This window comes from Typopeltis vanoorti, chromosome 16, assembly GCF_054136105.1.
Source record: "Typopeltis vanoorti isolate ZY-2024b chromosome 16, IOZ_Tvanoo_1.0, whole genome shotgun sequence".
Taxonomy (NCBI): Eukaryota; Metazoa; Arthropoda; class Arachnida; order Uropygi; family Thelyphonidae; genus Typopeltis; species Typopeltis vanoorti.
In genome coordinates this window covers 52,995,992-53,022,093 of record NC_143564.1, presented here as the reverse complement: position 1 = coordinate 53,022,093, position 26,102 = coordinate 52,995,992, and the positions used below count along the sequence as shown (strand labels likewise).

Sequence of the window (26,102 nt, the reverse complement as noted above, 5' to 3'; positions counted from 1 at the left end):
CGTTTAGAAAGAACAAGCTGAAATTAGAAGATTAAAAGAAATGGGCCTTATCTGTATCGGGATTGAAAGTCTGCATATTTTTGAAAGGAGGCGAAAACCGCAATCCGCTATATCGGTGATGTTATTTTTTGGTTTGTAATTTTCTCAGTTGGCTTTATTTTGTGCGAGTATCTTACTTGGATGCAGCCAATTACGAACAGACTGTCACTGGAATCCCGATTAAGATTACTAAGAATTAACTCGGAAGCAATTAATGCTACAAAAGAGACTACATCTGTCAATTATGTAGTTGATTTGTCTCTTTTGAAGAAAACCTGAAGTTTTCAGAAAAGGGAAAAAAATCGCAGCTTTATTTATAAAGTTCTTTAAACATTCTTCATGATCCTCCTTGACGGGATTCGAACAGATAATTGTACTGTTTCAAGAATAAACATACATAGTGGAGTCGATCATGCTACGAAATACCGCAGTGCGGACGGACAAGAGCTCTTTAGATCTAATGTAATCACTGAAGAAAGCCACTCCGGGGACCATCCAAGTTCTTAATGGGGATGTAGAAAAATGTTTTGGTGGGGAGACAAAAATCGTAATTAACACCTCTACACAAATGCATTCATGCATTTGTGTAGAGGTGTTATTGTCTGCTTCATGCACGTGGGAAGGGAACCAATGCGGTCCAAATGAAGCAAAACGAAACTATAATCACATGCTAACTGAATGTCTTAATTATCATCTCAGATTTGGGACTGCTTATGGATTACTGTTTGGATTGGTTTCCTCTTAAATTACATTTTAACTCTAAGATGCAATCTGCACAGCTACCTCAATAATATAATAAAAACACGCCCAAACTCTTAAAAGTATTTCAAATAAGCAAAATTAAATCTCTCTCTATTTCTAGTAACCCTTGCACGCGCACACTCACACATATACAGTGTGTGTGTGTGTGAAACATACACAACATTCCCGTATTCCAACACTCTTTATGACCAAGCCAACGCCTTGAATGTTATCCTCCATTTATATTTCTTATTTGGATGTTTTTCTCGCGCCAGCCTTTTTCTGGTCCACTTCTTCTTACTTATTGTAACTTAGCTTAACCTACCCAACTGCCCAATCAATGCCAGGTTTGCAGGCCTCGGGACACACCCAGATTGCTCTTCCTCCAGTGCTTTTGCTCAACCATTACCTGTTGCTATAGCAACCGAAATTCAGGAAGGCGTGGGATGAGATGAGTGGGAAGATAGGCGCCAGACTTCTGTGTGTCCGAGAACGCCCACCATCCCTTGTGGAAATAGTGTGGCCGTAAGGAATCGCCGCCCGTGATAGCATCCTTTGCTTTATGGAGTTAGGCGCCGTATCGATAGACGACGAAGTAGCCGCACTTGCGACGTACGGAATTCAGAAGGGGAAAAAAAAAAAAAAAACTTTCGTGATTCTTACGATAACCGACGCTGGATTATAAGTACTTAGTAAGCATTTTACATTATCTATTGACGTTTGTCTTTATCTACAATCTCTTTGCCAAAAAAAGGAATACAATTTGTAATATCAGTCATGGAAATGGAAGATAAAAGAGAAACTACTGGAGGAGAATAATAAGTGAAGCATCAGGAGAAGATTATGAAAATATAGGAGATGAAACATGGGCAAGGACTGTCTGAAAATAAACCTAATCTAAACGTGGATGTAGTTCAGTTCATATTTACTTAGGTATAACTGAGTTTTATACAGTGAGAAATACAGAATGAAAACATGAATATAACTTCGGAATAAATCAATAGAAAGAAACGCTAATTATATTAATTACATTGAAATCAGCTCTCCATCTAACAGGCTGCGGGTTTGAATCCCACCACGAGCATGGATGTTTGTGATTATCGTTAGGGGGGGGGGGGAGATGAATTTCATTGCTCGGCGTGAAACCACCGCCCTGCTCATTGAAGGACTGAAGTGGCTTGAAAAAGTTTCATTTTTGGCCTCTACAGTAGGGTTTCCGGACTATATAAAAATTAAGTAACAAAAATAAAAAAATATTAGAAGTAGAAAAAATCCTTAGCGCACCTATTGTATGAATGTACTATAGGTTTATAACCTTTCGTGAGTGGGAGACCCCTTCCCCCCCCCAAAAAAAAAACATCGCATATATAGGTCGTATTATAGATTCAGAAATTTTTTAACTATATCTTATAAAAGATGTTTGAGTTCAAGCATCTATGCTGTCTGACAAGGGGCAGTTAGATCACAGTAATTTAAACATACGCTGTTGTTGTTTAAGGTTATGCTGAGACAACTAATCAAAGCCGAGAGCTATAAGTTGAGTAGGTATGTCTTTAACTGCTTGATCTATGGCGTGTTTATCTATTTTGTAGTGGGAAAAACTTGCTAAATTACTACGACTTACTCGCTGTCATTCGGACTACTCTTCTAAAAACTCCTCTCGTCGGGATTTGAACCCAGATCTTTTCAGCCATGTCGTTTTGCACTTTGTGTCATATATTTGGTACAAACTGTATTTGATACTGTAAAACAGTATCAATTACTGGTGTTTTCATATGCAATACTTGGTTATTGCTTTGAGATATTATTTTTATTTGGATAAAAAAAGATCTAAAAGGCATTTTCATTTATGAATTTGAGATTTTACGGTTGTTCTTTACTCACTTTAGAAACTTTCCAGCTGCTGGCTGGCGAGATTAATCAACACATGCTCCATATTCTACCACCAGAGGGCATAAGCATAAGTGATATTGTTCAACACCTCCGCCTTTCGGGGGCAAGTGGCGATATTACAGTATGGACACTGTATTTCTGACATCGATGAACTGTATCATTAAGGTGACGCAACAGCAATAGCAGGGTTGCACGAAGGAGGCGGCACGCGACAAATAATAGAGCAGGTGACACGAAAGTAGCTATCAGGTTGTTTTGCAGAGAAAAGAGGAAGTGGCTGTTGCCGATGTTGTGGACAACTAAGAGTAGAGGGCGTCGAGAACACTTTTCAAGATTCGATATGAAATTAATCAGCTTTTTAGAGGAAGGTGTTTGAAGCTGCGTGGCTTTGGATATCTCCTGCTTTTCACACATACAAGAAAAAGAAACTGGACAAGAACTAAAATTAACTATCCAGGAAGGTAATCCAAAGATCAATACATTATACATTATTTACTTGGAGAGAGAGAGAGATCAATTTTGTTTTCAAGTTCCAAATCCATCTTCATCGTGAACAGATCAATATCAGAGAAAGAAACAGAAAGCGCTTGCAGTGTAAGTCAGAATTTTTAACACATGTCTGTCTAAAAATAGCTAGAAAGAGCGACAGTAAAAGCATAAAGTTGATATAATCTGAAATTGTTTTGGAAACAGACATGGACTTCGCCTTTCACTTTCACTGGTGTTGAAGCGAGGTCATTACATCATCAAGCCAAAAGCTATTAAACGACTGAATTAGCCCATTCTGGTGTAAAAATTATGCTTACACATATTATATTACCTGTAGCTATTTGACCAAGTTCCGCAACACATCATCAGACTGTTAGCAAGCTTTTGAAAGCTATATTTCCGCGAACTCAGTAATTGTAATCAGGATGCGTGTTAGTTGATATTAGCTTGCGTGTGCACTGCTCATGCAATGAACAGCCCATCTTTTTTGTTGGGTTTGGGCTGAACGATGGCTGAGTAAGGGAGCTAAATATCAGCATTCTGATTACCCTAAACGACCGCCGTATTACGTCAAAGACGTAGTAGTAAAACCCCGAACTAGCAGAACTTAATATGGGTTGATGTTTTAGCAGCACTTGACTTGATTAGTTAGGAAATGTGTGCATATGCGAGTTTCTAACTGGAAGCAGTTATTAATCTTGAGTGACTTCTACACACACGCGCGCGCGCTCGAGCGCATATGTAGGTGTTGCTTATCTTTTAATTTAAAAAAAAAATTGTTTTATTTTATTTATTTATTTAAATTTTCCTCGCTTAATTTTAATATTATGAGGAAATTAGTTAGCAGTGTATTAATACGATATAGAGCAGTTCCGTTTGTGATGGTTGGGATAAAAAGAGAATACACGACATATCATAGAATTCCATGAGGCCGGTAGGATTCATAGACCTTTAAATGAACCAATGATATCATGTTACATTTTTAGAGAGAATTTAGGATTATAACGTAGAAAGTGTAAATACCAAGCAGCGACAAAGGAAATACAATGAAGGTGTGCTAACCGACAGTAACAATTATTATGATGATGATGAGGGAAAATACAAAAAAAAAAAAAAAGAGAAACTTTACTACTCTAATAAGTATGAAGAATATAAGAACAAGAACTAGACAGTCGAGGTAAGGAGAAATTTAAAAAAAAAAATGTTAAGGTGACTTGCGTAAGAATAATACAGAGCGTTAGGCGGCGCTCTCAAAGTAATCATGTTTTCTATGTTGATATGTAATTTTTCCCACTTGCTTTGTGTCTCGAAAAGTCCCAATAAGTCCATATTCCTACTGGAAATTCTTGGGTTTCATCACACAAAACAGACAAATGGGACGAGGACACATAAATCCTTTGACTTCACGGATGACTTTTAATAATAATAATACTATTAATAATAAGATATATTTACTTTAAAATTATCAGCAACCCAAAAGTCTTCGGACCCCTACACATTGCAGGATTCAGAGGTTGCATAATATGCAAGAAATATCTGGATCCTTCATCTTAAGGTGCAGAAGTCTCAGAAACCTCCTGCAAACTTAATTTGTAACCTCACTTTATGAGGAGTAAGGAAACATCCACTTCCTCTTTGTCTATTCGTTCTCATCTTGGTTTTGTCGTTTTATTATACAATTTATAAAGAAGATTTTAAATAAACAGAATATAACTTGCTTTTATTTATGCATTAAAATGAGCTAACGTATGGTTTATGATAATAGAGCAGGATATTGAAAGAAATCCTAAACGGCGAATTTACGGTGAACTTTTTAAACTGTGAATTGCCTTGACCATTAACAGTGCAATAATTGAACCTGAAGGATACAGAAGGCATTAGGTAACCATTAGCGATGCCATTCCGTGATGCACTTAGCACTAGAAGCCCTATCAGCGGCCGTGTTGTGGGACAATCACTTGCACGCGTGTTACTGCTGACGTAGAGCCCCACGTTCATTTATTTCGTATTAAACCATGTTCGTTTATTGTTCGCGCAGCGTAGTTGAGGTCAACATAATAGCTGTTGCTAAGTTTAATCCGTTGCAATGATTTGTAGTGAGATAAAGGGTGAGAAAAGAATAATTGAGAAGAAATAAACCATTAAAATTAGAGTGTGACCAAACAATAGCTCTGTAGGATACTTTAATTTGCGACTTTTAGTATTTTAAAGAAGTTGTGCATTCTCACGTTCCTTTGGAAAGCATTTTTATCAGACAATTACTTAAATCTGTCTCATCATTCACGTGACTGACATGGGTGAAATCTGAAATGAGATTAAAAAAAACGTTTAATACTAATTTAAATAAAAATAACAGTTGAAATGAATGTTCTATCGAATTTTTGAAATACAAATCTCCTGAATCTCACTCAGGACCACTTCATTGTTTTGATAATAAGAATATGGACAGTTGAGAAGAGGTAGGTTGGTCGATTATCTCTGTGACCGTGAGATTCTGATTTTCTTCTATAATAAAAGATTAAAACCCTTCCAGGATGTGAAGAACATTTAAGGTCTTTTCAGTTGAAGGTTTCGAATTGGGAACAAGACAGTATCTCTCTTATAAATGTTGATCATGCGATCAAACAGACTATTGATGGAGGTATGAGTCATTCTCATGTTCCTAAAACTCATTCCTGTGCTGTGTGAAATTATAGTATTGCATGTTATCATGCTGAAAGTAACAATCACAAGACAAGTAGATAACATGAAGACAAGCAATAATGTATTGTTACAGTTACATCAGGCATTAGCCCACCAGATGATCTAGGAAAACATGTCACTGATCCCATATCAATTTCTCCAGCCTTCAATGTTTTCAGTATACATGCATCCCTAGACTCGCGCTTCTTTCTTTGCATTAAACTGATAACAATTTGATAAATCTAGAATCTAAAGTTGTTGGAACAGGCGACCATTTTTACTCTTCAACCTGATGCGGATGTTTTTATTTATTTATTTATTTATTTATTTTATGTAATTGCTCTTTAGTGGGAGATTATTTTCATCACCTTATGTGAGACCATCGCATCCACATGAGGCCCGAAGTGACTTGAAAAAAAGCACTGTGTTCTGTTTCCAGAACAGTTTTTTCAGGTTATGAAAAACATTATATAAAAGTGCAAAAATATATAAAATGAGAAAAAAATTCTTTGCCTCATTCATGGTACTAATATACTAAAAGTTTACTATCTTTCATAGGTAGGAGTCACAACATAAATAAATAAATAAATAAAATATTAATTTTACGCTCTGCATAATTTTATGTTAATTTTAATTAACATAAAAATTTAAATTTAAATATCTAATTGCAAAAAAATTAAATACTTTTATTACTTAATTAGGTTAATTAATTTTTATACATTTTCTTAAAATTACAATTTTAATTAAAAAGTAACTTAAAACTTTTATTTTTACAGAACTTAATTCGGTTTCGACGATGCTCTTTGGTTGGAACACCTGGGTTCGAATCCCGTCTAGGACGCGGAAAACGTTTATTAGGACTTTTCAACGGAAGATGAGTTAGCTGAGTTCATACGGAAGTGGAGGTTTTTTTCCTCCGATACACTCGAGGGTTTCATTCTGCAAAAAGGCAAATCGACCGGAACACACGCAGTATACATTCCGAGGAGACCGAGAGGAATAAGGATTAATCATCGTATTCCATCAGATCTGGTTTCGAAAACCTGCATTGTCTACGCATAAGCTTAAAACAAGAACAGCGACCTCTGGAGAATTTTTAGATCCTTATTTTTTTATATAATATAATATAAACAAAAGAAAATATTAATTCCTAATTTTCAGAAGCCAAACAGATTCAGTATCATTAAAGACATCTCAACAACAGCAGCAACTTTTATACCTTAATGATTGGCATTAAGACATGAAATCGTGAGTATATTTTATTGCCTAAGTATCCTTTTTTTATATTGGCTTTCTTTAAAAGAGTACCAGTCCAGACTACGGGGTTTATGATTTTTAATTGTTATTGAACTTAAGGTGAAAACAGAATGCAGTTGAACTCTGTAATTACACGAAACGACTTTTAATTATTTAATAATGCCATCGAATTTAAATTATGTTAAAATATTTTTTTTTAATTTTAAAAAAGAGTAAAATTATGAACCAAATCTATATTACGACTGAAAGCGACGATTTTGTGCAGATATATGTTGTATGACTAATGTTACATTCTGTCGATTTCAGATGGCGCTGCAAGCTAGTGATTGTTGCTCGAATGGCGTAGCTGTTGCGTGATATTGATAATATTTTAATGAGCTATTGCGATAAAAATTGACTTGCCTATGGCGCACGTAACTGCCAGTTCGACATGAGTAGGGGGACGAGTATGTAACAGGTCGTGTGCGGGGTGCAGCACTTCTAGTAGCGTTTAAGTGTAATAGGGTTATAAATGATTGAATAGGAAAGTCACGTCTGTGTAAATGGCGTGGATCAATGAAAATGAATTCAGGATGCAAGCAAATTATTACAATGAAATAAACACATTGTATGTTCCCACCACAATGCGTCTCTTTGTGTCACCTGCATAGACAAAGGTTCGTGATAACCACGCATGTTTTTTGTTTTTCTTTTTTGTCGTTTACAGATATAATTTACATAATATAGGGCAACCTCGCTACTGGGAAGGTAGCGTGATTCAACCCACATGAGAAACCATTACGGTTATCTAGCAGGGCATCGGTTAAATATTAATAAGCGGGAAGCGCAATGGCGAAAACCATGTTCATGTGTTGACAGACTTAAAAGTCATTGTGTGTGTGTGTCACAAGAGATGCTTCCTTTTTTTTACGACAGGGATGAACTGGAACATAATTCCTGAGTATACAAAGTGAACCGTGATGTGAATTATAAATTTCTATCGAAGATTCAATGCCGACCTGAATATTGAAGCCGAATTCAGTGAGTGATGCCAAATTTATTCAGTTTTCATACAAGAGAAAAAATGTAGGGCAAAAATAGACGACTTAATAGGCTAAAGGATTACTGTACTTATTTGATCTAAAGATATTAATATTTTCTGATCGAATAATGGTTATAGTCGAAGAAATCTTCACAAATACACTGACTTTATTAGTGATAAAAAATGGAAAGGGATTATCAGAATAACATGCAATCGTACACTTCACATTTACTTAAGTGATAATTTCATGGGAAGAAAAACCATCTAAGTGAATACACAGGCGGTTCAGCTTTATTTTTTTATTTTATTTATTTGTGTATGGGGGGGGGGGGCTGTTGTTACTGTCGTATTAAGAATAAGGAAAGGCCGTTAAGACTAGTATCCTGAATTATGTATGTGTCTGGAGGAGGAGGGGGGGGGATCCTGTAACCTAAACCCTTATAAATACGATCTATGCATGAAGAAAGAGATTCAAGACGTTGGATGGATTCTTCTTAACATTTTTACTGCTACTGAAAAAAAAAAAATACCACCGTTATTTATTGGAAATTTCTTGAGATTTTATTACTAATCTCAAGAAATTTCGACAACACACACACGCACACACGTGTAGAAAGTAAGTTGATATGAATTAAGTTTTAGATCCTTTTAAGAAATTCAGAGAATATTTGAATTGTGTTTTTGTGGTTTTTTTCCCGATTTGATGTCTTTTTAAACGCTGTATGGTTTCCTTACTTAATTTGTTTTTAGAGTGAAGTTCCTACTAGAACTTCACTCTAAAAACCCCACGAATGGATGTTTGAGCAGTAAGACAATCACAAACATCCATTCGTGGGGTTGATTTCAAACCTGGTTTCGAAAGTAAGTTTCTAACTGGATTAGTTTCGAACCCTTCTTTGGTAAACCGAAGAAGCCCTTCTTGGTTGGGAGCTGCTGTCCGCTATTCACTTGGCCAACCAGGCAGCATCAGAGCACACCGAGATTATAAGAAATCCTACGTGTTCCAATGAATTATATAAGCATAAGCATATGATGAACTATGATGTGATGGATGCGAAAGGAAGGCAGATAAGTAGTCCTCAATATTGGCAGGTGCAGTTCCCTGATGTACGGGAAAGGAGAATGCAGGCTGTTTTAAAGAATTTACCGAAAAACGCTATAATACTTCATAAAAATCAAGGCATGAAGCATTGATAACGATTAACGTATATCTATTATTAGTTATGGTTAGTTATATTTATGCACAAAGAGGGAGAGAAGGAAGTTTATTTCTTGTCAATGTTTTACTGAATATATTTCAGTAAAACATTGATTGGTTTTGCTCAGTTAGGCGAAAAATATCTTCCAAACTTAAATAATTATAAAATAAATAATTTTATCTGCACAACAAATAGGATTTTGGTCTTCGTTTGAATTAGAGCAGAATCAACTAAAGACAATGTCGTTTACTGCGTGTATTCTTTGGCCAATTCTTTTTTGGGGAAGACAAACCTAGTTTACCAGAGAAAAAGCCCTCGACTGCTTTGTGATACCGTGTAAGTTACGTTTAGTTAAAAGTCCTTATTGATATTCCTTGCATCCTAGACCGAATTCGATCCCAAGTCTTTCCGAACGAAGGGCAAATTCACTACTCTACGGAGACTCTGTTGTTGGCAGAGCTACTTATTTTGATCATATTAACTTGGTGCTAATACACTGTTCAGTGTAGTTACCCACACTCTTCATGAGCTTGCTAAATCGTGAGTAAAAAGCCGCTATGCGCTCATTATACGACTGTTCTTCATTGCTTCATCCTACTGCTATTTTTTGGCACTACCTTCATTCGCATTTTTTTACTTTAAAACTAAAATGTATACTCGTTTAAATTCAATGTTCAGTTATTCAATTACTGCATTCTCTTTATCCAGCCATTTACACTTACTGTACTACAGACTGAATACTTTTGTTTGGAAAATCACATTAGCAAGAATTAAATAACCTTCTTATAGATTAAAATTTTCTTTATTATAATAAAGAAAATTTTTATTATAATAAGGAAAAAGGAATATAAACTTACTTTATATTTCTGCGTTGTCCATACTAACGTCATCTTTTTTATTATTAAAATTTTATCTCTCAAATAACATGACGATTATCATCTTTCAGGTCGAGTTCTTTAAAAATAAATTAAATCCGAAATTAGCCACGATGACTAACACAAATGTGGTAGTAATACTAGGTTTGTAAAGTATGTTGTTCAATCAGTGGCGAACTATGTGTTATTTTACTGCCAGGGCCACATTTGTTGTCTTCACTTGATGTATGGTTGGAACATTATCAGACAGAACCACCAATCATTGGTGAACCACAAGACCATTCCAATATTTGTTGTTTCTGCAAACATTTGTGCGGTTCGCTTCTTTGGCATTGCAAAATGCGAACTACGTATAAATCTCCCATTCGTTTTTTTTATTCACTTTTTTTCATCTTGTTATTGAGCAACATCGACATGAAGAAAATGTTTCACAGTATCCTTTTCATGTTGACATCTCTACGAAACATCTCAGATTTTTTTATGACGATAAAAAGCATTTTCCAGCTACCGAGTTTCGTAACCATCCGTGCCGTTGTAGAAATGGAACCCACAGCTTGTCGGATGCAAAATATGCTGTCCTCTTGGTCATTCAGTTTGCAATAATACGGTATCGACGATGCCTTTTGGTTGGAAATACCTGGGTTCGAACCCCATGTAGAATGCCAAGAAGTTTACGAAGACCTTTTAACAAAAGGCAAGTTAGCAGTCTTGTATATCCGGGTAATAGAGTTTTTGATCTTAGAAAGTCGTATTTTTGATTCTGAAAAACAGGCAGACCTGCCAGTTTACAGTTGTAAATGCAGTTTACACACATAATGCAACTAAAGTTACGGAATGGCCATCTTTCTAAACAACTAACATATCCATACCCCTGTTGCGACTTTTTCTATACGGAAAATGGGGTGTCGGGGTGGGAGAGAGTCGATTAAAGCACATGAATTGCCATTCGCTTTAAGTTACAAATTTACAGGAGATTTTTGATCCTCTCTCGCATGATCCTCTAGGTCGTAGACAAAACCGTCAATTCTCACACCTAATGGACAATCAGTGCAGAAGCAAGACACCCAAATGCAAAGTGGGGAGGTGGAAAAGATTGAAAACGAGATTTTTTAAATGTTTTATGAAGTCATAAAAGTATTGCATAGAGCGAAGTACGATGATTTGTTTTCGGGTCGTAAATTTCCTCAAAGAACGGGATAGATGAGAAGGTGTATCACCATGACACAAAAAACTCATTTTTTTGGCTCAATGTTCTATTTGGTTGTTTTGAAGATACAGCCGAACCAAGGTTATGAAGTCAATGAATATATTTGTTTATTGTTTTCCGTTCTTTTGGCCGATTGCTTCTGAAAGACCCGAGTTTACAATAGGAAAACCTTGACGATATCCGTTGTAAGACTAGTTTACTCAGTTGAAAAAACCTGATGAAGGATCTTTGCGACCTAGACGAGATTCGGACACAGGTCTTCCAACCAAAAGGGCATCATTATCAACACCCGACTGATCTGTGAAGTATTCGCTAAAGGTTTGAATCATCGTTTTCTGGCGTATATCCTCAATTTCTCATTGCAATATTTCGAACCACTTCTTGGATCTTATGCGTTTTCTAGATCTACAAAACTTAAAGTAAAAATTATTTGTTTTGGTAAACGTATGTGTTCTAAATCTAACTTGTTCCGCATCAATTTTCTCTTTAAAAGGTTCGGGTTTGTTCGCTAAACGTATAACTGTCCTACAACGTAAAATAGAATGGATTATTTCTTGCAGAGAAACAAAACAATTATTATTTATAGATATTTCCATTGATTATTATTCTAATGTCAATTCTCTATTGGCAAAAAAGTTATCCCCATTTTCTTTTTGACAAACAAGTGAAACTAAAATGAATTGAATTCAAACGACAGTAAAGAATCAGCAGGTGTGCCACATTTTATAATTAAATAAAAGAAATCAGCCGGTTTATGATGTTGCTACATCTCATGTATATTACTTACTATCATTAAAAACTCAGTCGACAAGCAACATTTAAACTTTTTCTTCCATTTCCAGCTGTCAAAGTTCCTACTCTCCCGAATTCTTTATGCGCTACTAATGACTTTGTTTATAAAATGAGTAAGATTCTCATACGCTTTTCAGTTATTGCATACATGCAGACAGCACAACCCAGCACATGGCTCTTCTGTTGCATATTGAAAGTTTTATTCTTTTATTCAGTTTAATTTTAGTCATTACGTTGCACGAATCGTTCATTCCTGTAATATGTCTGGTGAACCTCAAACGTTGACTACGAAATCTGTTTCTGCAAACCAGTGATTATTCATCCAGATTTTTTGCAATCAAGAGTATAGTAAAACTCACGATTGAAACAGTGTAAGAGCGAAGATTTTTCTTTGGTTATCTGACTGTTTCTCACTTATGGGACAGGGAGAATGCAATCTCTTCACAGCATTACAATATCATTTCGTCTAGCGGTGTTACCTTGAAGCTCGCTCTCTAATTCTCTCTAATTCTATCTATTGTTTCTCTTAAAAATATTTTAGAGCTATGCAAATTTTCTAAGAATATGCACACACACACCATCATAAATCATTTTCTAATATAAGATATATTCGGTTACCGTCCTCTGTTGCACAATAAAAGTTCACTAAAACGAAAATTGTAAATTATAACATACATAAATTATATAGGAAGCCCGCTGGAGAAGCATTTTGTTTCTAGAATCTTAAATAATGTAATTTTGCTAACGGGAACATCACTGCATATAATGTGAGTAAATGTATTCTAAAACAGCAAAGGACCCACACTGTGGAAAGCGGAAGTCGCCGATTCGATCTCTAGTCCTGGTTCGATAAAAAAAGAGGTAAAGAGATTTCTATCAAATTAAAAATGTTATTTCTTTCAAATGCAGATGATCTCAAATGAGGTTTGGTATGACTGTAATTACAACGGAAGTACAAGTCCAGTATTTTATCTATTAATTAAGTGATGTGTATTCCTCGGCATTTCCTCGAATGAAAAACTTCGATTTTTCGTGAGGAAAATTCATGGCATTTCCATCGCTCACCTCAAGTTCTAAAGGAAATTCGAACTTAGGTCTTCCCAATCGAGGGACAAATATCAAATCTGGACTGCACCATGAAAGCACTGAAGTCGAAGAAAGACTGGTTACCATTTTTTTTTTCTGGTTATCGGTACGAATCTGGTTACTAACTACGGGAGCTTTTTTACGCAATTTTCTACGGAGTTTTCTAACTCTGGAGCAGGTAATTACATATTTTTCTTTCGAAAGATATTTGTGTTATTAATCTCCCAACTCAGCAAAATCGACAGTTGTATGTACTTATGTAGAACACACATAAGCACATACAAATAAATGCTCGTAAGATTTTGGAACATTTCTTGCTATCTAGCATGTCTAAGGAATTGAGCGAACATCTGCAATGATGAGACATTGAGACCAACTACCTACCGATTTCCAAAAATGTAAGGCTAGAAAGAGTTCTACTTGTTCTTTCTAAAAAAATCCTAGAATTTCTTTCATTTCTTAAAAAACATTACAAGTTATTTTATATGTTTATTTATTTACAAAATAGACTTTGCAATTTTCCTTATTGCCGCACACATTGAAGGAAACTTAATTATAGGTTATAGGCTCTAACCTTGCAAGAGTGAATCCTAGAAAAATGAGTAGATTTAAAACAGACATTGTGATAGGACGCCATGTTGTAGGTCTGTTTGGCAAATTGTTGACTCGTCGACCTAGAATGGCCCAATTTGTCAACAATTGCCGAACAGACCTGCAACATGGCATCCTATCACAATGTCTGTTTCAAATCTACTCATTTTATATTCCCATCCAAGAAGTCAACTGCAAGTGCTACCGGCAATAGACTACACCGAACGTGACCGTAGAGTGCGTATAGTGGGTCTATTGCCGGTAGCACTTGCAGTTGACTTCTTGGATGGGAATATAAAATGAGTAGATTTGAAACAGACATTGTGATAGGATGCCATGTTGCAGGTCTGTTCGGCAATTGTTGACAAATTGGGCCATTCTAGGTCGACGAGTCAACAATTTGCCAAACAGACCTACAACATGGCGTCCTATCACGATGTCTGTTTCAAATCTACTCATTTTCAAGGATAATATCTAAAAACAGCTATTCGTCGGCCGACACGTTGAATGTGGAGTTCCGGGCATCGACTGGAACAGGAATCTGCCACGAAAACATTCAGAACCGAGTCTCACAACATGGATTTCCATGGTAGGATCGCAATATGCAAGCTCCACATTACCCGAACCAACATGCAGCGGAGTCTTCAGTTTGTGTAAAGAGTCTGTACAGTGGGATATGGAAGATTGGAAAGCTATGTTATGGAGTAACAAATTACTACACCCTCTACCAAGCAGATGGATGGGTGTGGGTGCAGCGGATGCTTAGTGAACGTCTCCTACTCGAGTTCGTAACTTCAGCTATAAAATTCGGAGGTGGCGGTATGATGTTATGGTCCTATTTTTCTTGGTCTAGCCTCGGATCTCTGTTTGCGATGCCACGAGCATTGAACTCCGATAGGTCATATCTGAACATTCTGGACAATGTAACGCTTCCTAATTTGTGGCATTTCCACTGAACTGACCATTGTCTCTTTCAGCAAGACAATGCGCCATCTCATAAGACTGTCAATGTAACTGCGTGGTTTGTGGTGACTTTACCACACTTGACTAGCCTCGAAAAAGCCCTGATCTGAATCCTATTGAACATCTGTGGGAGACTGGAGCGTCTCATCGTGAGGTCAATGCACTTCCGCCCCCACAACAATCCATGACCTCATTACATACCTACAGGAAGAATGGTCCAAAATTCCCAATGATCGCGAGCGTACGCTTGCGGAAAATATACGCAGTAGGATTGCTGCATTCATCTCAGTGAAAGGAGGTCGCAAATCTTATTAACTTTGGCGTGATGGCCGTTTGTTCCTCATACTATGGTGTCTATTGACTTCTTTCCGAGCAGTGTATGTTTCAATGTGTAAAGAGACTTAAGGTTTTTTTCGATAACTTTCATCAAGAAGTCAGATGACTGATCTTTATATTCGAACGTCTTAGATTACCTGGTTCGATGTGTAATTCAGTTTTTAGTGACATTGCAAAGGCATTGATTCATTATTTGTCAGTCAGCACTAGTGCAGAGGAGGAGGGAATCAATCAGTTGAACGCAACTTTTTATTCATTTATTCATTATTATTTACTTATTATTTAACACTGAAGCCGTTAACTTCACTAAGCCAATGTCCTCAAGCGATCGCAGTATTGCTATCCCTACTACTTCGGAGCATATGTCAGTCAGTCTCGTGCCATCGAAATAAAAGCATTTTATGAATTCAGGATATGTAGCACGCATTCACCTCAATGAAATATAATTATCAAAGTATGGTTTTGAACCTTAGATTAAAGAGTATGGTGTAGAGGGTATTATTTTGCGTACAGTGAATTTCTATGCATTAGGTTTATGTGGTTCTGTTAGCAAGATCCAAATAAATCGCCACTATGGAAGAAAATACATCACACTACTAAACATACTAGCAGTCATCGGTAATAAGTATATAATACAGAATAATAATAAAGAGAACGAAACCATATAATACGTATATGGTTTCGTTCTCATATCATCCCTGGAATCTCCGTGGTTATATTCAAGCTTTAAGAGGGAAAAGATCGTATTTGCAAATGCAGTTATTATTCAAGATGATGCACTCTTCATTCTACAGATTTTTTTAAAAAAATTATTTTAGGCGATCATTTAGAAACACATGGAAAAGTCCCAGACGACTATTATATCTGAAAGTGGATCACACAAGACTCATTCGTACACCATCAGCCGAGTTCAACCAGCAACCAACATTTCCAACATTTCTCTGATATTTCTCCCTCTCTAGACTACTTCATATATAACCTATAATTAAATTTCCTTCAATGTGGCAATAGGGAAAATTGCGAAGTTTATTTAGGAAGATCAAAATATCAGCGAGTAAGCCTATCTGGGAATGTTGTACAGCTGCTGATTTATATTCATTTTTACAACTAAGAATCGCTTCCTCTTTGATGATTTTTTTAATTTAAAATTTTTAACCCTGGTTAAAAAGGAAGAAATGGCAGGAAAAAAAAAACCTGCTGAGTAACTGCCGAAATGTTCTGCTTACTATAGGCGGGACATTTAGGGGGACTCATTGTAATGTTAGAGGAATCAATTTTCACGAAGCTTTCCAAAGAACTGGCTCCCGAACACATTGCAAAATCCTTCAATAAAAAGTGCCATTAGCATTGCCTTGACATTGGAAAGAACGGAATTACCCCTCGCTCTTCAGTTGAGATGATGAAAGATGTTTCTAATCAGCCCTCCTATTTGTTTTTATATGATGATACGGCTCACAGTCTCCTTTCAAGATCAAAACAAACTAACTTCGATTCATATGAGTGACATTTTTTTAAATCTCAAACCCATAATGTGGAACTAAATATGATAATTGGTATATCTGGCTGCTTTTAAAATCAATCCTGTGGTCGGAACTCTTCTCCACTCCACATGCTTAATCCAACGCTGCTGCCGAGGTAATCATCTCTGGCTTCATTGCACCTATAAAATTTGACAACATAATTCCCTTTCCATGACATAGTTTAAACTAGCACGTGTTAATAGCATACGCCTGGAACAAACATTGCCCTAATCTGTAACTGTCACCATCAATAAGTTACTGAGTGAATTGAAACCTGTTTTTACGTGTTAAAAATAGATCCCAATAAAGGTTACATTCTCAATCACTGCTAAAAGCGTAGTTCTTTTAGATGGGAGGATACTTATGAGGAGGACATAATATGTATGTCAGTGCCGTATGGGACTTCTGATGTGATCGCCAAGAGAGGGAGCTGTCACCACACATTGCGGGTGATGGATGTTCAATCACAGCTTATGCGAATTCATCTCATCGGTTGAAAGACAGAAAGTTGCATTATCGGAACTTGTAAGCAAATGTTCGTAACATTAAAACAGAAGCAAATTATTAATTAAGATAAAGATCTCAGTAATTCTATTTATTACATACGTGAATGCAAATTCTGTAATTGAAAATAAAAAGGCAATTAACATCACTGATAATTGAAAGCCATTTTTATCTGACATCGAAATTACATGACATTCAATAAAAGGTGAATGGGTTTTATTTATTTAGAACTCTTATTGAATGTCTGTATGCCATTATTGCTGTTTGGGTCATCACCTTTTTTTTTTTTTTTAATATTTTCGGTCAGTCTCTCAATACTTATTCGTCCGAGGCGGATTGAGTCCACTAATTAAGGTTTCATCACGTTAATGCAGCCATCTTACCATTCCTCTTCTGCATCCGCGAAGGGAAAGACATAAACCCACCTTCGATTGAAAAAAAATCAGGAGAAAGGTTCTTCACGTCATAGACAGAATTCGAATCCACCTCTTTCCAACCAAAGAGTTTTGTCGAAATCAACTGAGTTATGGAAATTCTTAAATATTTTTATCTCAGTTGAACAGCAAGTACGTGAATATAATATTTAATAGAATCTCATTTACTTTCGTATTATGTGATCCTCTCATCAAATTTTAAAAAAATTATTTAAGAAATGTATAAGAAATAACACACACACACACACACACACACACACACACACACACACACACACACACACACACACACACACACACACACACACACACACACACACACACACACACAGAGTCGAATATACAAATCTTTCATTACGATAAAAAAGGCGATTATTAAAACAAGAGTCATGCTAACTAACAACATATATATATATATATATATATATATATATATATATAGGGAGGAAGTAAAGCAACAGCAACTGATGAATGAGTTAACGATATTACGAAACAGAGTTTTCCCGGGATTATTAAGATGTACTCAATCTATTGTAGATTATGCTATACTGTACATGCTATATAGAAAGTGTGCGCTTTCAGTTATGAGGCGCATTTTAGAGAAGACCGCTTAACAACTGTTTTGTTGTTTGGTATTACTACTGAAATAATCATGGCCCAGATCAGTGTGTTCTTTCTGCTAATCACACTTTCCACTATTGAAAACATTTATCGAATTCGTTTTAGGAATTTTAAAAATAAATAAATAAATAAATGAATAATATGACAAGTATGACGACTAATACGTTCTCCTCTTTAGGAAGTAAATGAGGCATGAAATTTACTGAAATGTCTTTCTTGTGCAATTCTTTGTTAAAATTATGTGACACAAGTCCATAAAAATTTCCGTCCTTTTGTGTTATCTCACCTTCAGCCAATCTTTAACAATTTCAAGCTTAACTGTGTACTTTTCTACATTTTTTCACTTTTCAGGACTGATGGTCACCCACTGCTCGAATTATTTCGATTGAGGATCTTCCCCTCTTAAAAATCGATATCACCACCGAAAACTGGCGTGCTTCCTACAACAGCTTATCCATATGTTATTGACAGTAAACTATATTTTCTCCTGGATATTTTGCCGATTTTGAAACAAAATTTAATGCAAAGATATGTTTCCATACTGCCAACAAAATCTCCCAAAAGTTGCATTCAGCTTCAATGAATAAACTGTATAAAAATGACACAGTGCACGGACACTGTACGACTAGCGGCCATGACTTCAGTAGCAGGCTTACCTAAGTTACCTGTAGACACGCGTCCTGCGCGCGCTTTCAGAATAAGGGGTGCGTGGAATACACATATAATCCGCATATTTCTATTTATTATTTTTATTTTTTTGAACAGAAATCGTATTCACAAGAACCGTATACGAGTCATACGATTCTAGCAAATCATTGATCTCAGCTAGAGTTCGTGTCATATTAACGACGACAGCTGATAAACTTTGAAGGTAATTTGAGGGGAAGAGGAAAGCGTGCTGTTCATTTATATGGTACACGAGTAGCACTCAGTGGGAAAGAAAAAATGAGAGAGAGAGAGAGAGAGAGAGGGAGAGAATCAATGCCTATGTTGAAGGAGCGAATCGACTTACCAGAACAGGTAACAGAAAATCTACAATAGATACATAACATCAGAAGTATCATTTTACGATAACAGTAGTTCCTATTAGAAAACCGTTATTATTGTTATTTTTTAGTTATTTATTTATCCAATAACTGAAACAAATGTTTCCTGGTAGTCAGAAAGGTGAACGCATGTGCTTTCACAGAATCAACACGCTTTCTGTTCCTCCTTTCGATTACTGAGTATAAAGTGAAAATTCTGTTCTGAAATGAAGTCTGCATGTAAGATCATATTTTAAGAAGCACTTATGTGTCAAGAGGAAGTAGATAAGCTCCAGGTACAAGGTTTCGTTAGTGTAACTGATTTTTTAAATATCTTGGATATTCTTGGATATTCCCATCCAAGAAATGTTATAAAATTATAGCACATTTAGCACAATGGGTGCGTTAAGAATTAAATTATCTGGGAATTCTTCTCTGGGATTAGAGCACTTTTTCCAAGTCATTTCACATCAAAATAAGCAGGGTGATCTCACACCGGGTAATGAAAATCATTTGTCACCTGAAGGCATCCACCGCTTATAGTTCTAAAATCTCATCCATATGTTTTGATATATTAAATCTGATTATGAACTCAACGACCTATTGTTATTTATATGAATATATATATATATATATATATATATATATATATATACATATATATTCACGTATTTGAAGGCCTGGTTGCCCGAATGGATGTAAGCATCTATATAATCCCAAATGTACGATGTATAAAACAATGCGCTTTATATATACTTGTGTATGTATATGTGTTTGTTTTTTTAATATTTGTTATAATAATATTTCGAAATTCCTGGACAAATTGCACCAATAAAGTTCTAGCATAAATGGCAACTGACCCTAATGCTTATTGCTTGACCAAAGATCATAGGAATCTACCAACTGCATCTGAAACAGCAATAACATAATAACTTTTCGAAAATTAATTAGTTGATACAGAATTTATTGATACGCCTATCTCTTGAGGTATTTGTAAGAATTCCACTATTAACACACTTTGGCAACTCTTTCAATATTTGAAGTTTTAAATGACAAGCAATTCAAAAAAAAAAAGAAATTTATACTCGTAATATACTAATATTACGAGTGAGTTAAGATTTATATAAGCTGGGAGATCGTCACTGGAAACTAAACATGTTTTTTTATGACACTTCAATTTTCCATTGATTAGCAGAAATGACTTCTGTTATCTTTGTATCAATAAAGACCAAATTAACAGTGCCCTGGGCATACAGTGTTTCATTTACAGTGTAATTATCAACGATCTAAGTTTTCTTGTATGTGAGATGGGTGACTTTCAAAATGATCTGAGAATATTCTTGACATGTTGATGGTGATAACTGACTGTAAAATGAACAAGATTCTTAGAAGGAATCGAGGTGATTTTTTTAATCTAACGTAAAAAGTTAGATTTTTAGACTCGTGTTCTTCAGTTGCCATGTTTCGATTTCAGTAGTCTTGTGTTGTCTGCAGTATTTTACTTTTTTTTTGTGGATATTTTCATGTTATTTCTACAATCATTTAATATCACATATAATAATTGTTATATAATTAATTTAAATCTCGACAATCATTCGTTTTGTAATCCAAGCACCAACTTTACACTGATATTAATAAATGCAATTACATACATATTTTATAAATTTTTTTAATATAATTTTTAACTAAGAAAGACCAAAATTAATTATACTCGTGGGATAGCATGGGTAAACATACCAACCTACAGTTTGAGATCCTGTTCTCGAGACCCATCGTAGAGAGAGAGAGAGAGAGAGCGGTAAACGGCAGCCAGCGCTCTGACGAGATTCTTAATAACAACCGAACGGATGTTGGATGTCCCAAAATGAAGAATGACGAAACTTTTGTAATGCCGATTTCGATAAGAATTAGTATTCTAACAATCCTAATTAAGGAAAATCAGCCAAGGCAGTTCGCAAGAGAGATGGAAAGTTATCGGTCTTTGTAAATTAGAAGGTTTTAGTGTGGAAGTTTGAGTGTTATCATATACATTGTAAAAGGGCAAAGCATAATCAAAACACGGTAATTTATAAAATGAATTATATTTCTGTATTAATATTATGATTATAATAATCCATTGTTACGGTACGCACGTTATTAAAATTAATACAGTCGATATTACAGAAACAAACTAATTATTCTGTTTCTTTGTATAACACTGAAGTAGAAATTTTGCTCTTTTATTGGGGGGGCAGGGAGGGAAGGAAGGTGACTACAATTAATGATAAGCTTGGAACTGCACTGCTTTTAAAGATACCTCTCCAGTGCATTTATTGATGTCAAATATCTATCGACAATGTTTCTGTCATTTTCCCAAATGCTACTATTACTTTATCCACGAAATAATTTCTTATATACATAAATATAGAATCCTGTAAGGATCTCGCGATGTCTCGTACCAACTCTCATCTGAAGGTAAGGGAAGCAGGCTCAGTCCTTAGCATGTCGAACTCCTCTCTGTAACTGAACATCATTATGAGAGGTAAACAGGTATCTATGCAGTTATTCTATTATGAAGTTATACTCATATACTAGTTTAATGCGTACATTACAAGGACTTGAATTAGAAGCGAATCTATTTGTTTAATAAGAATTCATTTCTCTGGTTTAACAATATTCGATTATTTGAACGAACTGTTCTTTCAGGTGTTAAGATTATAGTTGTTTTATTTTTTATATTATCCATTCTAAAGAAAGATAACAGTGTAATGCAGTAGCTTTGGTAGCAAAAATATTTCTTCAGCGTATAATTTCTAAAGCATTTCTTGTTTGTTTTTTTAATTTTTTTTAATTAAGAGGAGTTCTAACTTCCATAACGTTAACTCTACAGTAACCTGTAATATGTTATCAATCAGTGGCAAATATTCAATGCACGAAGAAATTCTTCAAAACGTCTGTTGATTATTGCCAAAGACTTTAAATGAAGGTAAGTAAGCCGCAGTCTTATGGTTTTTCTCCGGAGAAACAGGCAAACCAACCGAAGAACACACAGAAGGAATTCCTCACACCTCTTAAAGAGGATAGAGACTCTGTGGACATTGCACACATTCCTGTGGAACTCTAAACTTTTTTTGTTAATGTGGATCTTTCAAAGCAAGTACACCGTCTTCATCCACTGATCCACATTAACAAAAAAAAAAAAAAAAAAACTTATCAAAGTTTTTCTTTTTCTAGACAGTAGTCTGCGAAGATAAGACCGTTTATAGTTTTTTATCTGAAGGAGAGTTATCCGGTCTCGTGAGGTGGTTGAAGGGTTTCGTGTAACTGGAAACTCAGGTTTTTCATCCCGCAAACACAGAAATCGGCCAGAAGAACACACGCACTTCACAGCTTCATACATTGGTCCCATATTCTAAGTTGATAATGGTTATAACCCAATTAGCTCTGTATCAAAATAGGCATTTACTAACAGCATGCTTTAGGTTTAGTTGCTGTCTTGAACAACGACCAGATGAGAATGTGTACGAAGTGAGTAGAAATTGGAGAGTTTAAGCATACTATCACTTCTGCCATATTTGTTTATCAACGTTACAGGTTTCTATATACAAGAAGGTTGTCGTTCAACTGTTAATTAATTAAAAGATATTCTTAAAAAACTTTTCTGTAACGTATGGCAACTTTCCTCTATGTTCATTCGTGATTTTTTCCTTGATATCAGCAAACAAAACATGTTTGTGTTTCTGTATCAACTTGTGCCCTTGGATGAACTGAAAATCATGTTTTAAAAAAGTAAAATGGCGACGAAAACATTCCTGATAGCTTTGTCTCAAAAAGGTATAAAGTTCCAAGGATTTGTGTTATCTTTATTACAGTCTCCTCCTACTCTAGAGGAAAAATTCCTGGGCGTGCCGCTAAGTGTCAGTTGTACACATCTCTTTTTTGTTTTTAAATTATTGTCATTTTAGTATAATTATTATAATTTTTAAATATTCTTATGACTTAATTAACACGTCTTGTACAACTGGCATTTAGTGAAAAGGTGAGTATTCATATTCAGAATTTTTTTTTAAACCGAAGACAAGGCACCTTCGAAAAGGAGTTCCTGATAATGAAACACAAAATTAGTATTGAAAATAAAAATAGGATTTGATGATTTTTGGATAGTTAAATAGTTTGTAAGAGTAGCAGCGACACATTACTCAAATTTTTCTTAAATCATGATAATATTCGTGAGATATAATGATTTTTTTTTTTGTCTGAAATCAGATACCTTCTCGGAAGCAACATAATAATATTGTCGGTTGCATATTAATTATGAGTTGAGGAAAAATCAATTCAATAACTTCACATAACTGCGGGTACTGCACAGCTAAATAAAAAATGTAAGAAATACGCAGTTAACGGCTACGACACCGCTTGGCGGCTTACCGAAATGATTAAGAGCTCAGTTTTTTTTTGAGCGTGCGAAATTTTTCTTTCATTTCTTAATCTAACGAAACACCTTACCTGAAAGAAGAAGATGCGACACCATTCCCACTGAACGCCACACCCCCGCAGGACCCGAAACAAACCACTGGAGTTCGTAGAGGCAGGCTATGGTCAAACTTCATCTCTTGCTCGCATCTACCCCTTCTCCGCTAAGCGTCGCTGCAAGCGGGCTGTCGGCAACTCAGATCGCGAGCATTATTAACAGCCGTGAGTTATTGGTGGGTCTCGCGCAGCGTTCCCTTTCATTATCATAATCATCGACACTATTACGAGGTACTTGATGTATCTGAGTCAGCCGTGCATGGCTTAGTACCTCTATTTACTGCAACAGACACGCTGCCGTAAGCCGTCGCTGCTCTTCTTCCCCTCCCTCCCTGACAGTAGCTTGCCCTTTTATGCCACACCTCGCGTGCCGGCCTGTCCCGAAGGCACGTGCGGCATCCACTCACCCTACTGAGTCGAAAGGCGTCCGTATCATATTCTGGCGGTTTGTCGGAAGTAAAAGGTGTTACGGAGAAATCCCTATGACAGCAGAGGTCATCACGCCCATTCGACCCGTCCGCCTAAGTGGAGAGGTCATCCTCTGCTAACGGACACTGCACAGAGGAGGCGGCAGTGCTTGTGGGATGTTAATTTGCACATGGACTGGAGTTAAGTTATCCCAGTGCATCCACACGGACTTTCACATGACTGTTGGACTGTCTTGTTTTCTGCATGTTAATATCTGACTTGTCTGCGTCATCGGATTAACTGCGTCTTTCCCGAAAAAGCTTTCCAAACAACCACTTCCAGAGAACAGAGGATGCAAGCAACAGTACTGATAATCTTTACTAATGTTGTCTATTCGGTTTTCCACCTAACTATATTTCAACCCTCACTTTGCCTAGAAAACCAATATTCGTATGCCCTATGGTAAAAGCAGAGATGCCCGGGGTGATGGACTGTACTGAAGGACACCACGAAGCGACTGCCGTTTACATAGCATAACGATGACCTCACTCACAGTGGACAGGGATAAGAAGCTCACCGAAGGGCTCGTGACTTTTGGAGAGATGGGCAGTGCGTTCCGTGTTGTGACTCCTAAGAGATCTCGAGAAGGTAAGAAGATCTCCTATATTTATGAGAAAGAGAGAGAGAGAAAGAGAGAGAGAGATTGTAAACATTGTCAGATCCGGTCCCAGTTAAAAACGAATAACCATTTGAAGTAAACAAAAAAGTATGACACGCATATGAGAGAGAGCTCTCTTTATTGCCATTATACAAATATACCTTCTTTCTTTCTCTCTCTCTCTCTCTTCCCCCCCCTCACATATACATATACTGTCTTTTCGAGCCTTGAGTAGTCGAAACCGAGAGGAAGGGAGACCAAAGTGGAAAGCAATGCAAAATCTTAGGATGTCACCCCAAATTAGTTTTCTTTAAATTTATAGTGTACGAAGTTAAAAACAAGTGCACAATAACAACAAAACATCACTGCAAATGCAATTCCAATACAAAAAGAAATTCAGATATATAACCAAAATAACCAAGTATTCTTAAATAAAATCCTTAAAGAAATTGAAGTTTTTCGTACCCATTATTTGTTGCGATTTCCTGTTCCTTTATGCTGAGGACTAAGGATGAAATTGCTTCCCTACTGTAAGATACCCGCCATGCATCATCATCATCATCATCATCATTGGGGACTTATTCTAGACTTTATGATAGTAAAATGGAAAATAATGCTTAAAATAACTAAAAGTGAGATGTACACAAGCGACTCAATATTGCGAATGTAAATTTATATGCATTTGACCTTCGATAGATTCTGTAGGTAGAAATGTTCATATCGAATTGTTTGTATGCCCTTGTGTAATTCATCCTTTATCCTTTGGTTTTAATCTCTACAATTTCTTTCAACTATTTTTGTTACAATAGGTGATTTTACACATGATTTTAGCGGTATAATTGTAAAAAAGGACGCTATTATAAGACTCTGGACTGTGAGCCCCGCATCCTTTTTTTAGCAGAGAGTTGGAAAAAAAACTTTAAGCCTAACACGAAACTTAAATTAGAAATAGTATACTTTCTAATTTAACTTTTAAATATTGGGGCGTTACAGTGTTTCGATAATGAATGCTTATTGAAGATTTTGTGAACTGTTAATCGGATTAATATGTGATATTTTGTCTGATATCAGCGCTAATTTTTCTAGTAATTACAAGACCAATTATTTCCTAATTAGTACGCACACAGTTCAATAACTTGCAAACAAGTTATTGAAATCCTAATAAGCAATTATGATTTTAATATTTATAAAAAATGCCTATGGTAGTTATTCATTTGACTGGAACATGAACTCGATGTTTGTTTCAGAACAT

General features: G+C 35.9%; 2 protein-coding genes across 2 annotated transcripts in view; one reads left to right on the top strand and one right to left on the bottom strand.

Annotated features, from left to right (window-relative positions):
- The window catches only part of LOC150098019 (uncharacterized), a 90,554-nt gene extending 66,652 nt beyond the window's left edge, over nt 1–23,902 (bottom strand). Inside the window, exon 1 of the mRNA XM_090406255.1 lies at nt 23,761–23,902. The gene's annotated coding sequence lies outside the window, so the exon portion shown is untranslated. The remainder of the gene's footprint in view (nt 1–23,760) is intronic.
- A 21-nt stretch (nt 23,903–23,923) lies between these two features.
- The window catches only part of LOC150098018 (uncharacterized), a 64,531-nt gene continuing 62,352 nt past the window's right edge, over nt 23,924–26,102 (top strand). Inside the window, exon 1 of the mRNA XM_090406256.1 lies at nt 23,924–24,840. Coding sequence (XP_090262382.1) covers nt 24,732–24,840 — 109 coding nt within the window. The 5' untranslated portion in view covers nt 23,924–24,731. The remainder of the gene's footprint in view (nt 24,841–26,102) is intronic.